Here is a 17,004-nt window from a genome sequence, read left to right on the forward strand (position 1 = left end):
CTGCCTCCTTTGTGGGCAGAATTGTCTGAAATGGACTCTTTCATGTTAATTACTAGTTCTTGTTCTTGGTGGAGAGAACTCCCAAGGTAGCCAGAGCCCTCTCAGAATCTTATCATTCTTCTGGTATTGAAGTAGGCTTGGGGTTTGTTTTTCCACCTAGGATAAAGTGCTGTTCTTGTGTTCCTGTAGGTTTTGTGTTTTTGTGGCATTTGTCTATACGTTGGGATTCATATTTTCTTTTGCTTAAGTCTGTATTAGAAATATGAAATATTTTAAGTTCACTAACATCATCAGATGTTCCTTTGTGAACCTCTCATTTAAGTTTTCTTGTTTTTGTTTAGGTACCTTGGGTTAAGCAAGTAGCTTTATTTAAAAAGCCAATTTTCCTTATAATACGGGGATCAAAGAATGTGTTCTTAAAAGCTGTGAGAAAAAAAGAATTATATAAGCATCTATCCCAATTCATAAATTTAGTTTAAAAATATATTAAACATTAGTAATGAATCAGGTATCCCTGTATTACTTTTTTGTTTCTCAGATACCTGATAGAAAAAAGAAGTCTGCTTATTTATTTTTCCAAGAAATATAATAAATATGAAAGGGATAGAAAGGAAATTCTTGAAACTGTTGATTATTGTTGTTTTCAGATTTTCAGTGTCCTTATCTCTAACATCATTTTTATAGGACTCTTTGACATCAAAATTTTGGTACTGAGATTAAAGTAGTTTTATTTTGTGGGGATTCTCAGGGAAAGATGCCATTTCAGGAAGTAGGGTGAGCAGAGAGAAATTAGGATTCTTTCCAATCTTTTCTGTTTCTTCTCTAATTCCTTCTTTCAGAGAGAAAAGATCCTATGGGTAGAAGTTTTTCTTTTTTAAAAAATATTCTCATGCCTTACAGTGATACTAGGGCTCTGCTAATTAAAGTAGCTTCATAAGTAACCACTTTCTTTGAAAACACTCTGTCTTTATTCCTTATGGATGGAATTGAATGCACAATCATTTAGCTTTTTTTTTTTTTAAGTAGCAGCCCAATCCATTTCCACCAAAAATTTCCTTCTAGGAAAGTGGTTTTATGATTGATGGAAAGTGTTGTATGATTAATGATTCTGTAGATATGAAAGTTATAGGCTGGATATCTGCTCCCTTTTATCATCTGTGTCATGCATCTTGTTTATAGTAAATTGAAAAAGGTACGTTTACATGACCAGTAAGGTTGAAGACATGCTCTACTACCGGGCAGTTTCATTCCTGTGTGTCTCCTTGAGAGAAACTTTTGCACATGTGCACAAGGAGACAGGTAGATGTACATGTGCTTGTTGTAACAGTGAAAAAAGTGGAAAAACATCTAACTGTTCCTCAGTAGGTGAGTGGATAAGTTGATATTTATTCACAAAATGGAATATGAGTACACAGTCCTTTCCTCCAAAATACTTAGATTTTGAAAGGTAATCCAGTATATAAACTGCATATTGTGTAATACTCCCATTGGAATCTGGACAATACCCAGTAATCAAACATATTAAATCTGTAGCAAAACATAGGAATATTCATATTAAATTGGATAAATAAATGGTAAATAGCCTCGTAGCAGTTGAGTCAGGTTTTTCCATTAAGCTTGGAGAAAAATTTAGTCTTTTTAAAGCTCTTTGGATTTTAGAATATTGGATAAGGAATTGTGAAACCTGTATTATACAGTTCATAAAAGTGAATGAATTAGAGTTATGTGTATCAGTGTGGATAAATCTCAAACACGTTTTTAAAAAATTGAAGTACTGTTGACATATAACATTATATTAGTTTCAATATTTTGCTGTTGGGTTACAGTACAAAATGATCAACACACTGGGTCTGGTTAACATCCATCACCACACATGGTTACAAAGAACTTTTTTTTGGGATGAGAACTTTTAAGATCTACTCTTTTAGCAACTTTCAAATATGTAATACAGTGTTATTAACTATAGTCACCATGCTGTACATTATGTTCCCAGGACTTATTTATTTTTATAACTGGAAGTTTGTACCTTTTGACTCCCTTTACCCATTTCACCCACTCCCTGTCTCCCACCTCTGGCAACCACCAATCTGTTCTCTATCTGTGAGCTTGTGGTCCGCCCCCCCCCCCCCGAAATGGTAAGATCTTATTTTTTTTTTATGGCTGAATAATAATATATACATATATGTGTATAGATATACACACCACATTTTCTTTATCCATTCATCCATTGATGGACACTTAGGTTGTTAACGTATCTTGGGTATTATAAATAATGCTGCAGTGAACATGGGGGTGCGGATATCTTTTTGAGTTAGTATTTTTGTTTTCTTTGGATAAAATCTCAGAAGTGGAATTGCTGGATCTAATGGCAGTTCTATTTTTAATTTTTTGAGGAACCTCCATTACTGTTTCCCATAGTGGCTATACCAGTTTACATTCTCAGGCACATTATGTGAGTAACATAAGCAATTTGCAAAGAGAATCAAGAACAGATGACATCACTTATGTGAATTTTAAATAAGCAACAGTGAGGGGTGGGGGAGAGAGAGAGATATTTGAAGCAAATAAGGCAAATTGTTAATGGTGATTTCCATGCGTTGTTGTATATTTGAATGAGTCTCTGTAGCCCCCAGCTTCTGCTTTCTTCTCTAACCTTTTTAAGAATGCAGGGTTACAATTGGATTAGGTGATAGAGCATAATACGTGTTGGAACTGGAAGTGTTCTTCAAAATCAACTAAATTATCCTTTCTTTTAAGTGAAGTCATTCCTACTTGTTAAGAAGTTTTCTTGAATATTTATTTACTTTTCCCTTTTCAGACCTATACCTGTTACTTTTTTCTGTTTTAATTAATTAGTTTATTTTAAATTTATTTTTATTTTTGCGGTACGCGGGCCTCTCACTGTTGTGGCCTCTCCCGTTGCGGAGCACAGGCTCCGGACGCGCAGGCTCAGCGGCCGTGGCTCATGGGCCCAGCCGCTTCGCGGCATGTGGGATCCTCCCGGACCGGGGCACGAACCCGTGTCCCCTGCATCGGCAGGCAGACCCTCAACCACTGCGCCACCAGGGAAGCCCTAATATATTTATTTTTTTGTTGGAGTATAGTTTACATACAGCAAAATACATGGATCTTCAGTATCATAGTTCCATGAGTTTTGACAAATGCCAGTAGTCATATAATGCAGTCTTATGAAGATATAGAACATTTCCATCATCCCATAAGGTCCCCTTGAGCTCCTTCCCAATCAGTATTTTCCCTGCCCTCAACATATAGATGGTGTTCTAATTCCTTTCACTTTAGATTAGTTTTGCCTGCTCTAGAACCTCCTATACATGGAACCATATAGTCTGTACTCTGTTGTGTTTGGCTTCTTTTGCTCGGCGTACTATTTTTTTTTAAGTTTATTCGTGTTGTTCATGTATCCATAGTCATCCTAATATTGAGTAGTTTTCATTGCATGGATATTGCATAATCAGTTTATCCATTCTCCTGTTGATGGGGTTGTTTCCAGTTTTGGCTCTTATGAATAAAGCGGTTGTAAACATTTTTATACAGATGTGTTTGTGGCCATGTTTTTATTTCTCTTGCGGAAATATCTAGAAGTGGAATCGCTGGGTCATAGGGTAAGTGCATGTTTAACTTTCCCCTAAAAGTATGCAGTCAGCTGAAGTGAAGTGAAAGATTTTGTGGTCATAGACCTAAGTATTCAAATTGAAAATATAACGTGATGAGTAAATATGGATATAGGAGATAAATGAAAATAATGGTAACACATGTATTTACTGGCGTTTATGTGATAAAATTGGTGAGAGTCAAGAAAACAAATGTATTTTCCGTTTAAATACCCCATGAAGATACCATATGGTTTTATTTCCTCTCAACATGCTGCTAAAACATGAAGCAATCTTTTGTATTGTCTGTTTAGTACCTAAATTAATTTTCAAAAAAATTTTATTAATTTTTAAAGATTTCTTTTATCTACTTAACATTTTTACAGAAGCATGTGCAAAAGAGTCTTAGGTATGCCTTATTTGATGGTTGCCATGGAAAATTTAAGGGATTGTGTACAAAAAAATTATATTTATACCTTGGTGTTTTGCTTTCGAAACAATTATGGTTTTCTCCGTAATAGTTTGACTTTTTATTGTTATTTTATCCCCAGATGCTTCTTTGGCTTTATTTATCAAGATTCTCTTTCTCTCTCTTTTTAATTACACTTTTTAAAGATTTGTTCCTTGTAGAGAAATGCAGTTAAATTTTATATGTTGATCTTATATGCGCCAGTCTTGCTAAACTCTTTTTAAAAATATATTTATTTATTTATTTATTTTATTTTTGGCTGTGTCAGGTCTTAGTTGCTGCACACGGGATATTCCTTGCGGCATGCAGGATCTTTCGTTGCGGTGCACGGGCTCCAGAGCATGTGGGCCCTGGTGGGTTCTGTAGTTGTGGCACGTGCTGAGTTGCCCTGTGGCATGTGGGATGCAGAACTCGCGTCCTCTGCATTAGAAGGTGGATTCCTAACCACTGGACCACCAGGGAAGTCCCTTGCTGGACTCTTAATGATACAGATATTTTGTCTGTAATTTCTTCTGAGTTTTCATCCTGTATAATGACTGTTTCTTGTTTTCTAATTCTTATACCTTTGATTTCCTTCTCTTGTCTTACTGCACTTGGTCTTAGTATCTCTAGAACAAAATATAACAGTGGACTATTGTAGTCTATCAGTTGCCTAGTGTAGATTTGATTTTTACAAGAAAGCCCATTATTAAAGATGTAAGTCTTGAAAAAAAATGTGAGTAATTTGGTCGGTTTATTCTGGTTAGCTGATGTTCTTTGTATATGTTCTATGCTATTTTCTCCTCAAGACAGAATTATTTATGTAAATAATTTTGGTGGGCTTCATTTCAATTTAACACAGTTTAGTGATAGTGTGTGTGAAAGCATCTTAAACAATGGCAGTGTACACGGCTGCTTTTCTGTAAGACTGTAAGGTCATGATCTCTTTGTACTCTCCCTCAATATCAGTCTTCCTTGCCTCTTCTCTTTCTCTGGAGGAAAAGGAGGGGAAAAAAAGGAGAAGGGAATTCTATAGCTTCTGGAAAGCTTTGGGCACACAGTGACTTCAGTGTTGACATAGCTCTGTGAGACACAGACATTAGCCCCTGTTAGCTTTATGCCATGCGCTGCAGCTGAATGTCAGCAGGGACCGCCCCCCCCCCCAACAGCCAAGCTGCTGCCTCCGGTGTGTGTTTATTCAGCTGAATCCACTCCGAGTTGCAGCATTGCCAGGGTTAACTCTTAACATGTTCACAGCTGATAGGTATCGCTTAACTCTTCTTTCTTTACCCTTATTTCTTCTTGATTTATAAACTAGTATTTCAGGGACTAAATCTGGGAATTTTGTTAACCTCATTGATGTCTGTTGCAGGTGCTTGAAACTTTTGGGTTGTAGAGCATGAAGAAAGAAGTGAGCTTGATACTTAAAATGCTGCTAGACTGAACAGTACCTTTATGGTCGCTTGTATTTAATTCTGCCATTGCTTTGTTAGTACTGAGCATTCTCAAGTAAACACTATGGAAATGGTTACTATAGGATCCCTCTGCTGGTTGATTTTACTTTTAAGGTTAAAAAAAATTTTTATTTTGATGTTATTTTTTAATGGAATGACGTCTTCAACCCTGACATTGCTTAGTGTGATATTTTTACTATTGTAATATCTGGTTTGGGATATTATCTTTTCTTCTTTCTGTACTTTTCTTCCTCCACCCATTCCTTCCTCTCTATTTTTGCCTTTTGTTCAGTTTGAGAGTCAGACAGGCTTTCTAGAGGAGATAATGCCTGATCTAAGGATGAAAGGACAGGTAGGATTCAGCTGGGAGTGAAAGTGAGGGAACGGGTAGAGGATACTCTTTAAGTAGAGGCTAAGGGGTAAGTGAATGGTATGGGAGTTTGGGTAACTGAAAGCTCTTTGGCATTTCTAAAACTTGTACTAAAATCAGTTTATTGTCACTTGAGTTGTCTTTATGAGCACACAATAATAGAATGTATTAATGACCGTGGGACTTGCCCATTTTGATAGTATTGTCCTTTATTCTTTAATTTCTCTTCTGGGTTACGCTGGCATAAAGGCAGATGTTCTTTTTTCTCTCCTGGATTCAGTAGCAGAGAGTAGCTGCTAGGAATCTGGAATAATTGCTTGTTCATTTTCTTGACTCTGACATCTTTTTTAGAGGAGAATAAGCTCAAAGTACCATTCATTTAAACAATTTAATCTATCCATTTGAATTCTGGTGTGGTGGTTTCTTGCATTGCAGTATGTCTCTTGCTTGTGTTTAGATCAGTCTGAGAACTTGGTTTTGGTTTAATATTTGAGAGTTTACAGTGTGCTTTGCTGCACAGAAAATAAATCCTTGTCATCAACTGAAAGAATCAACGCAAAGAATACTAGACGAATGATCAGATGAAATGAATTACCTTAGAGGCTCTTCCTTTGTCTCAGTCTTGGAAATTCAGACTCATTAAAAAACTTTGAGCTTCTTCTAAAATGATAGAAATTAGAATACTTTCTTTTCATATTAAAGATTCATGAATCCATATCATAGTGATCTTGTAGAATCTAAACTTCATTTGAGTATGTTGCATATATAATGAGTGCTTTTATATGTCCCATTTCTCCTTCTTGAATATTCTTAATTTAAATTTATAATAAGGTGTAGTGCTGGTGTGTGAGTGTGTATAGAGCTATTAAGTTTTACCACTTTGTACGCTCTGTTTTTGGACAAGAACTCTATCCTACACTTTTTGTGTATGTTGTATAGTATTAAAAGTATAAAAGATACTTGTTGACAGTTTATTATTTGAAAATGCTTCTCTTCACTTCAGATCAAACACAAATAAATCCAGAGTGTATAATTAACATTTTTTAAAAAATTAGGATTGCATTTAGTATTTTGGCCAGTTTGTATTTGAGATAGAATTTTTTTTGTGTTAGCTGGTAAGGAACTAATTGTTACAGAATGAGAGTAATTCTCTCTGTTGTAGGGGAAAGATATAATTTTCCAGGGACTTGATTTGCATCTACTATCTAGTAGCCATTTACTTTCAAAATAATGCGTGACAATTTGTTTTTGTCAGTCTTTCATCAAAAATTTATTGAGCACTTATTATACCAAACACTGTGCCGTGCCCCTGAGTAAAAAGATGAAAGTCCCAAGTTCTAGAAAGTTTTTCTTGAAGACAGATACAAAGAAATAAATTGCAGATTGGGCTGGTAAGTGGTCTTCTTAGGGACACATACGGTACAGCACAGATCAGAACATCACAGGGCCTGAGGATCGACTTGGGTGATGTTAGTAAGAATTATTATAAACTCTTTTGCATTTTGCATTGATAAAGTTTACTCAATGTATGTATTTACATGTTTCAGGAAAAAAATCGGTCTTAATTTAACATAATAGGATGCAGTACTGGTATTTTTTCTAATGGTTATCTTGACAAATAGTGCATTGAACTCTCTGGGATGCAGTATAATGTTTGTGATGATGACCATTTTCATGTATCCATAATATTCTTTTTCTGTAACTAAAAATAGCTCTAGACTCCATGGTTCTGTCATTTTAGAAATCAGGATAAACTGGATCAAAGCATTCTCTTGTTCAGAGAAACTAATGGAAGTTTTGCCTCAGAAGAGCTTCTGATATTTGTCTAAAATATATGAAGCATTGCTGTGATCTTTTGTTGTTTTTGAGATGTATTTTTCTAAAAAAAAGATCATAAACCCTATCAGAGATTTAAGAATTTTCATTACTGTTGTTCACAACATCCTGCCATTTCATTGAGATACAGCTTGGTGTAATTTCAGCACAATCCTTGAACTAAATTTTAAGCTGTTATTTTTCCAGTCTTCCAGCTCAAGCTGAGTGTTAGAGTGAGCAGAAGTAGACTAGTGAGTGTTGGTGTACAATTTGGAATGTGAGAAGTGTGAGATCATTTTGGAGAGTGTCATGAGCAGAATTCCCAAATAGAAATTTTCCTAATATCTGACAACTGAGCTGAGATCGTCCTACTAAATTCAGCATGTCTGTTTTTGGTCGATCATGGTAAATGTCTGTGATATGTGCAGATATGCTCACTTTATCTTCAGTACGAATGTGCTAGAGAAAGGGCAGGCTGGCTTATTGCCTGCTGCTTCTTTCTTCTCCCAAGGGAGTTGGCAGGAATTTTTATAAAGTGAATCTAGCTTGAATGTAGCCTAAAGAAGGGGCGCTGATTCCGATTACGACGGAGAAGATTGCTGTGTAGCTTTCTCGGCTACCAGTCAGAGCATCATTTTAATTCTATATTCTAGTAAAATGAGTGCAAGCAGAGCTGGAGAAGCAGGGCACATTAGTCGTTGTATTTTCGTTCTTCACCAAAACAGTGCTTGCCATACTAGTATAATCACAAGTGCTAAAGTGTATGTGAGACTGTTAGCTGTCGTCAACATCTGTTTCTCTTGATTTGAATGAATTTGGTGATGAGTGTCCAGAAAAGGAGGGACGGTTGTACCTAGAAATCAGTTTCGCTGTTGAATTTAACTTCTGATATTTCCCTGTGGGATAAACTTGCTCAGGATTTATTTGGATTTTTTTGACTTCCAAAGGTAAAGAATGAAACTGGGGGTTGATTATAGGCTTCAGAGAATTAGCATTTTGACACATCTTTTTATTAAGGATTTTGAACTCCAACAACTGTTGAGAATCTTTGCAGCATGATGCGGGTAGTTAAATTTATTTAAAGAATCATATTCATGAATTCAAATACCTGATAATTTTATTGTAAATTTATTTTTCGTAAGAAAAAGCCAGTGCTTTTCGAGAGTTTGAAGACTGCCATAATTGAAAGTTCACTACTTGCTAAGCATAATACCAAACCAGAAACTATAAAAGAAGAGGTTCTTATCTTTGCACTAAAAAAATTCTCTATTTAAGTTGCCATAAACTATGTTAAAAGAAAAATGACAGATTTGGAAATATATTTGTAACATGCACAGCAGGCAAAAGGTTGTTTTCCAAATATAAAAAGATATTAAAGTGGATTAGGAGAAAGGTTAAATGTCCCCAAAACAAAATGAACAAAGAACAAGGACAGATGAGTCACAAAGGAAGGAATACAAAGCACCTGTAGATATGTGACTAGATATTCAGTCTTACTTGTAATCAAAGAAAAGCCCAGAAAAGAAAGAGAAGAAAGAAAATACCCAGTTGTCAAAGGTATAGGAAAGTGCTCAGACATCGTTTGGTGGAAGTTTAAACTGTACAGACCCTTTTAGAGGTAATTTGTTGTGTGTATTAAAATCATAACTGCATACCCTCTGATCCAGGACTTCCACCTTTCAGAATTTATCTCCAGGAAAAATTCGGATAGAGGTGCAGAAATATACATGTGAAGGTGCCCGTTATAATAGTGGAAAATGAGAACCAAACTCAATATTTATCAATAGTTATAAGTAAATCATTTAATATCAACACGTTGGAATTCTATGGCAGGCTTATTTTTTCCCCAGTGTTTAAAATTGTTGTAAAATACAGCTTACATTCACCATGTTAAATTTACCATCTTAACCGATTTTCAGGTGTACAGTTCATAAGGTACATTCATATTGTTTTGCAACCATCACCACCATCCATCTCCACAGCTCTTTTCATCCTGTAAAACTGAATCTCTGCACCCATCAGACAATCACTCCCTGCCTCCCGTCTCCCCAGCCCCTGGCAACCACTCTTGTGCTTCCTGTCTCTGTGAGGTAGACTGCTCTAGGGACCCTCATGTAAGTGGACTCGTGTAATATTTGTCTTTTGTGACGGGCTTATTTCATTTGGCGTAGTGTCCATCCATGTTGCAGCGTGTGTCAACATTTCCTTCCTTTTTGAGGCTGAAAAATATCATTAGGCATTTTTTAAAATTTAATTTTTGTGTGGGTAGTACATACATTTAGTTCAAATTCAAGAGGAGGGTTAGGAGGAGAGAAAGATGGGAAGTGGCTGGGAAGTGACTGCAGATGTATATGGGATTTCTCTTAAGGGGTGATGGCAGTGTTCTAGAATTAGATAGTAGTGATCGATGCATGACTTTTTTTATTTTTTTGAACATTTACACGAGTTTACTTCAATCTTTCTTTTTGCATAACTTTTAATATGCTGAAAACTGCTGAATTACACACTTTAAACCGGCAAACTTTATGGTATATGTGAATTATGTCTCAATAAAGCTATTACTAAAAAATTTTCAATGTCAGTTACACCTCAGTTAAAAAAAATTTTTATGTGGAATAGAATAAAGTTTTCTTACATGTTGTCCCTCAGTGATTCCAGTCCGTTCCTCCCTTCCTCCCTTCTTGCCTTCCTCTGTTCCCCCAAATTAATTATTTCTTGTGTAACATTACAGAAGTATTTTTATTTCTTATGATATTTTTTATTTATAGTAAATAGTAAATATTTATTGTTCCCTCCCTTTTAACCAAAGTGGTAGCAAATTGAACACAGCCAAGCAGGCATCTCTGAAGTCTTTTCTCTTATTTTTAAAGGTAAAAATGTCTCTTTTTATTGATTACTTGCTTACTGTAGGGGATTTAGATAGTAGAAAAAAGTATGAAGAAAAATGTAAAATCTGCCCATACCCAGACACTGGTAATTGTTTGCATCCTTTTAGGCTTTTCTCTGCATGTATATACTTTTTTTTAAAAATTAATTTATTTTATTTTTGGCTGTGTTGGGTCTACATGTATATACTTTTTAAAAATTAGAATCGCGATCATCCTATACTTGCTATTATAGATCTGCTTCTTTACACTTAATATGTTGTAACTGTAGTTTTTATCAGTAAATATAAATCTACATTTAAAAAAATTAATGCATAGTATTAAACTGGGTGGACATTTCTCATTTACTTAACTCATCACCTATTAATATCCATTTAGGTTGTTTCTAATTTTGTCACTGGTATAAACAACAATGAGCGTCTTTGTACACTTGCCAGATCGTTTCCTTGAGATATTTACTGCTGTTTTGCAGTTTGCCAAAAGTTTTAAACAATGTATGTTTTAACGTATATGCCACAAAGATTTCAATGATACTATTAGCTCTTTGAAAAGATGGTGCAGGCATTTATATCCTCATTTTAAATATGAGGAACCTGAAACCCAGAAAGAAGGCGATGTGTTCCAAATCAGGTTGCTCTTCAGTGTGAGAGCTGGAACTAAAACTCATGTCTTCTGACTGTGGGTTAGTTTCCTTCCACTGCGGCACACTGCCAGACCTTGAATACCTTGAATACAAAGAGTGATTTTCTATTGTTGCTTCTTCATTTCTAAAAACATGATTCTTGATGTAACTTCCTTTTAGGTTCTTTGTATAATGTTCTAGAATTTATCCATTCAGATTAAAGGTTCATATACCTTCGTTAGGGATACAGGCTAAAGATATACCGTCGAAACATTTTACTAGCTTATCTGCACTAACATTTTCATTTAATTACTCAAATTACTCACTTATATTGTTATCTTCTGTATAAATAGCTCACACAGCCTCAGTTTTTTGTGTTTTGTTTTTAAAGCTTCAAGTTATCTTATTACCTTTGGGTACTAGCTTCAGTGGGCTGCGAGAATTGCTTTAATTCGAATGCCAGCTCTGTTACTTACTGTGTGATCTTGGGGTGAGTTATTTAAGTCTCTGCATGCATGGTGTCATCATCAATAAAATTCGAATAATAGTACATGTGTTATAGTGAGGATTAAATGAATTAACACATGAGGAGTGCAAAGCACGTTCTGGCATGCACTCATATGTTTATTATTTAATGTGCTGACTTAATTGTAAAACACTTAAAAGTCATTTTGTATTTTGACATCCTTTGTTTTTTGGTGAAATTTTTTGTATGATGTGTCCGTATTCCTATAGATTTTCCCTCTCCTCACCTTCAGTTCCATGTAATACCTTCTGTTAATCTTGAACAGTGTCTTTATTTAGTCAAGCAAAGTGAGGAGCTGCCAGACTTACCTTGTTTCCTGTTGGTAATAAACACAAATTAAATTACTGACATTTTACAGATTATCTCAATCATTTTTAAAGACAGTGTAAAACAGAATAATGTGACTCCTCATTTGCTAAATGCAGGGTTCTGAGAGCTGTGGTAGCGGCTTTCTCACTCCCCGTAATCTGCTTTGTTTCTGCTACTTGAGGAGGAAAGCTCATTTGGGTTTTCCTTTTTGTCTTTATACCAGCACATGCAAATGACAATCCAGGCTCTCCAGGATGAATTGCGGATCCAGAGGGACCTGAACCAGCTGTTTCAACAGGATAGTAACAGTAGGACTGGTGAGCCTTGTGTGACAGAGCTGACGGAGGAGAACTTTCAGAGGCTGCACACTGAGCACGAGCGGCAGGCCAAGGAGCTGTTCCTCCTTCGAAAGACTCTGGAGGAGATGGAGCTGCGGATCGAGACTCAGAAGCAAACCCTGAACGCTCGGGACGAATCCATCAAGAAGCTCCTGGAGATGTTGCAGAGCAAGGGGCTTTCTGCTAAGGCTACTGAGGAGGACCATGAGAGAACAAGGAGACTGGCAGAGGCAGAGATGCACGTCCACCACCTCGAAAGCCTTTTGGAGCAGAAGGAAAAAGAGAACGCTCTGTTGAGAGAGGTGAGTGGCCACTTTCTCAGTTGTTACGACTGTCTTTTTTTCCTAATTAGTCAGCATTTTGACCTAGATAAATTTATATGCTCTCCTGAACTAGTGCAAGGGAATTTCTTCTTTCTCACCTAAATTCTGCACTGATTTCTGTTCTGATTTGCTGTCTTGTACGAGATGACATTGGCTGGCATGTATACTGGCTTAATACCTTTCTTGGTTTTTTTTTCCCCCTCCTGATTTCTGTAGACTCATTTTGTTGCTAGAGGGGCACAGAATTTTCTTGATTTGTTTTTCATCTCTTGATTTGTTCATAGAGACACACACAACAAAACCAGAATTAGAGTAGCTAACTACTGCTCAATTTTAAAATATTAATAATTGAAAGTAAGCGATTCCCTCATTTTCGGTGTGCTTATAAAGTCCTAGGCAGCAGTAATGGATGTTTGCCCTGTGGTTTCCATGGAAACTGTTGTCTTGCTGTAAAAGATACGTGATAGAAATTATTTGCTGGGCTTCCCTGGTGGCATAGTGGTTAAGAATCCGCCTGCCAATGCAGAGGTCACGGGTTCGAGGCCTGGTCCGGGAAGATCCCACATGCCGCGGAGCAACTAAACCTGTGCACCACAACTGCTGAGCCTGTGCTCTAGAGCCCTCGAGCCACAGCTACTGAGCCCATGTGCCTGGAGCCCGTGCTCCGCAACAAGAGAGGCCACCACAATGAGAGGCCCGCGCACCGCAATGAAGAGTAGTCCCCGCTCGCCGCAACTAGAGAAAGCCCGCGTGTAGCAACGAAGACCCAATGCAGCCAAAAATAAATAAATAAAATTAAAAATATATATATTTGCTGCCCTGGAGGCACAGCTAGAGGGAATGATACAGAGGTATGCTGTCACTTATTTTTAGAGAGGAACCTCAGACTTCAGCTGACCACTGTGACTACTGATAATTTTTCACTTTTCTATGTAATGCTTCATTTTAAGAAAGCTTAAGTGAAGAATTCATCTTACATTGAATTAAAAAAAAATGACAGCTCTACTTCCGTATATGAGGTCAGAGTCTTCAGATAATTTTCACATTTGGTTAGGGGGAAAAAAAAATCTCAGAACTATTTTAGTGCCAGTCTGAATAATCCCTTTTTAAATGAAGTGTGAGGAAGGCAGTTAAAAGCAGCAAAGCAGCAACTTCCCCTGATGATGGAAGCGGTCTGTATCTGCTCTCTGCAATGTGGTAGCCACTGGCTACATGTGACTGTTGAGTAGTGGAAATGCGGTTAGTGTGACTGAGGAACTGAATTTTAAATTTTATTTAAATATAACTAATTTAAAATTAAATTTAATTAATCAAATTTAAATTTAAGTATCTCTGTGTAGGTAGTGGCTACTGTATTAGGTAGTGCAGCGATGCATAATGTAATGTTACCCGCTTTTCTTAATAATTTGTCTTGACCATCTTTCTTTGTCAGTACATGTAGAGTTTTGTAATTTCAATTGAACTTATAATGTTCTGTTGCATTTATATATATTTCTTACTGTTGAAAATTTAGACTACTGTTAATTTTTCATTATTATAAAACTGTGCTGCAGTGAATATCCCTATCCATATATCCCTGTACATTAATTTTTTTCTTTAGCATAAATTTCCAGAAATGAATCTGCTCAGCGTGTGTACGTTTTCAAAACTCTGAATATCAGTCTTGTCTCCCAGAGTGATTGGACCAGTTTATCCTCCCAGAAGCATATACTGTATTTTTACGGTTAATCTGCAGCTGTGTATGTTACAATCTTCAAATTACTGGACTGTATTGTTTTAGAAAATTTTCTATCAACCATTACTGTGTTGTAGGCACTATCCTGAGTTTCTTTCAGTTTACTTTAAAGAGTTTATATTTTAATGAGGTAACCTGGAGCCAGGCCATAGAACATTGTTAGAGAAGGTGTGATCATCTCAAATCAAATCACATGCAGCAGGAAAACCCTACCAGCATCGTGATGAACTTTGAATGTTATGTTTTTACTCCTTCTGTTCTGAATATTTCAACTTCTGCCCATTTATTTTTGAGTTTTAGAGTTAATAAATAGTGAATAGTTAAGGATTATGAAAAGCCACAGTGTTATTCTGGCAGAGAACAACCAGAAATATGGTGAATTTGAACAAGTAGTAGGAAAAAAAATGAATTTAAGACTAATTTTGAAGTAACAAGCTCTACAAATATTAAGTCCCACTTCTGAACATAATGTGGAAAGAAATACAGGCCTTGTCAGTTGTATCAATACACAATTCCAGTTGCTATTAGTAATGTAGCATCATCTTACAGGAAACACAGTCCTATGGATTAAAATTATTTAAGAGCAAGTAGAAGTGATTACTTCAGGAACACATGTTTAGAATGCTGGTTCCCCTTTCTTTTTCTCCTACTTGCCTTCAAGACTTAGCTCAAATTTCAGTTCTTCTGTGAATTCTTCCTTGTGCAGCTCTATACATATATGTAGATGAGCCAGTAATATTATAGTATACTTCCATGTGTGTTTCTTCATTGTTCACTTAATTTTTTGCACCAAGGATGTGGAGATATATATATATATATATGTATGAAATTTTATCTTGTCAGTGTCTAACAAATGCACAGTGGGTACTCAAGAAATGTTGGTTGAATAAGTTGAAATGTAGGGAAAGAAGTTTACGCCTGGAGCTTACAGAAAGAAGGATAGCTTTTCCAATTCTTTTTTCTCCAGTGTGACCACTGGGTACTCAAACCTAACGAAGGTTAGAAAACAAACTAAAACCCCAAACCAGTTTTGCTTATGAGTTTAGATGTAGAAGTTATAAATAAGATATTGGCAGATAAAATCAGCATTATGATAAAAGGATAATATTCTGACCCAAAGGAGTTTATTCTAGCAATCCAGAACGGCTCAATATGGCATTCACAGTTATGATTTGTAAGAGGTGAAAGGAAAAGACCACCTTGTAGTGTTTGATAGCTGTCTCAAAGACATTAGATAAAATGTTACAGACACTTTGAAAACTAAACCAAGTGAACTAAAAATAAGAACTGAGTGACACTTTTATAGCATGATTTAAATAAAACAACTCAGTAAATGTGTATTATAAACATATTTTAAACTAGTAGCCAGAATTGTGCTTACTCTGACGTACACTAAGACGCATCCATTAAAGTTAAGGAGAGGCAAAGACAGCTGTGTTCATCAGTATTTACATTATTCTGGAAGTGTTAGGCAGTGCCGTTAGATAAGGAAAATGAAATAATAATATCAGTAACGGTAATGGAAAGGATAGGGCTAAATTTTCATTACAATGTAGATGGGAACATTAATATAAAGATGCTGCTTTCCCCCAACTCTGTGAATTTAATGTAATCCCGATAGGAATATTCTTGACACGTGCCCAAATGATGTTGCAGTTTCTTTGCAAGAAGAACAGTGCGGGGACACTTGTTTAAGCAGCTCACGATACATGTGTTTTAAACCCAGTGATATTAAAATGTGTGGTACTGGCACAGTAATAGATGGCTAGATTGATGAGACGGAATAGAACCCAGAAATAATAGAGTTTTAAGCATATGATGCCTGTTTGGGGATAATCGCCATCTATTTGGAAAACAGTACATAGTTACATCAAGTGAAGTTCTAGGTGAAATAAAGAGCTACGTCTTAAAAAATAACAACTAGAAGAGAATGTAAGAAAAAAGTTTTAATACAATCTTGAGACAGGAAAGAATCTTTTATTGCCATAGCAAGAGCCTTAAACAATTAAATTTGTGTATGTTAGAAAATACAGGCAACAGAAGCTAAAATGGTAATTTGGAGTAAAGCTTTGTAACATTGTGGCTCGATGTTTCGTTTCCAGAGTGACAAGGTGCTAGAGGCACTCGGCACAGCCTTTCTTTGCTCATTACTCAACAAACATCCATTGAGCTTCTAGAATGTATGTGACCTTGGGATACACGCTGGGTATACATTTTTCATGTCAGAACACATGGTCTGTGCCCTCCTAGAACTTAAAAATCTGGTGAGAGACAATAAACTGATAATTATGAGAGGAAATAAATTAGTTGAGTCTAATTATGTTGGGAGAGGGGATAAACAGGGTAAGCATCTTTGAGGAGGTGCCCTTTAAGGGAGATCTGAAGAAAGTTGAAACAGTCTTGCTGAGCATTTGGGTAAAATCATTTCATGAAGAAGGTTAACAGTTTCAAAGGCCTGATGAGAAGGAGTTTTCAGGATACAGTAAGGAGACTAGAGGACAAAAGCATATTGTTTAAGGGGAAGACAGGCATGAGATGAGCGGTTAAAGAGGTAGCCAGGGCCAGAGT

General features: G+C 36.2%; 1 protein-coding gene across 12 annotated transcripts in view; it reads left to right on the top strand.

Annotated features, from left to right (window-relative positions):
* The window catches only part of ERC1 (ELKS/RAB6-interacting/CAST family member 1), a 390,663-nt gene that overhangs the window by 72,948 nt on the left and 300,711 nt on the right, over window positions 1-17,004 (top strand). For all 12 annotated transcript variants that reach the window (XM_073789251.1, XM_073789255.1, XM_073789254.1 and 9 more), the window contains exon 3: window positions 12,264-12,680. In XM_073789251.1, the coding sequence (XP_073645352.1) occupies window positions 12,264-12,680 (417 nt within the window). The remainder of the gene's footprint in view (window positions 1-12,263; window positions 12,681-17,004) is intronic.

This window comes from Tursiops truncatus, chromosome 11, assembly GCF_011762595.2.
Source record: "Tursiops truncatus isolate mTurTru1 chromosome 11, mTurTru1.mat.Y, whole genome shotgun sequence".
Lineage (NCBI taxonomy): Eukaryota > Metazoa > Chordata > Mammalia > Artiodactyla > Delphinidae > Tursiops > Tursiops truncatus.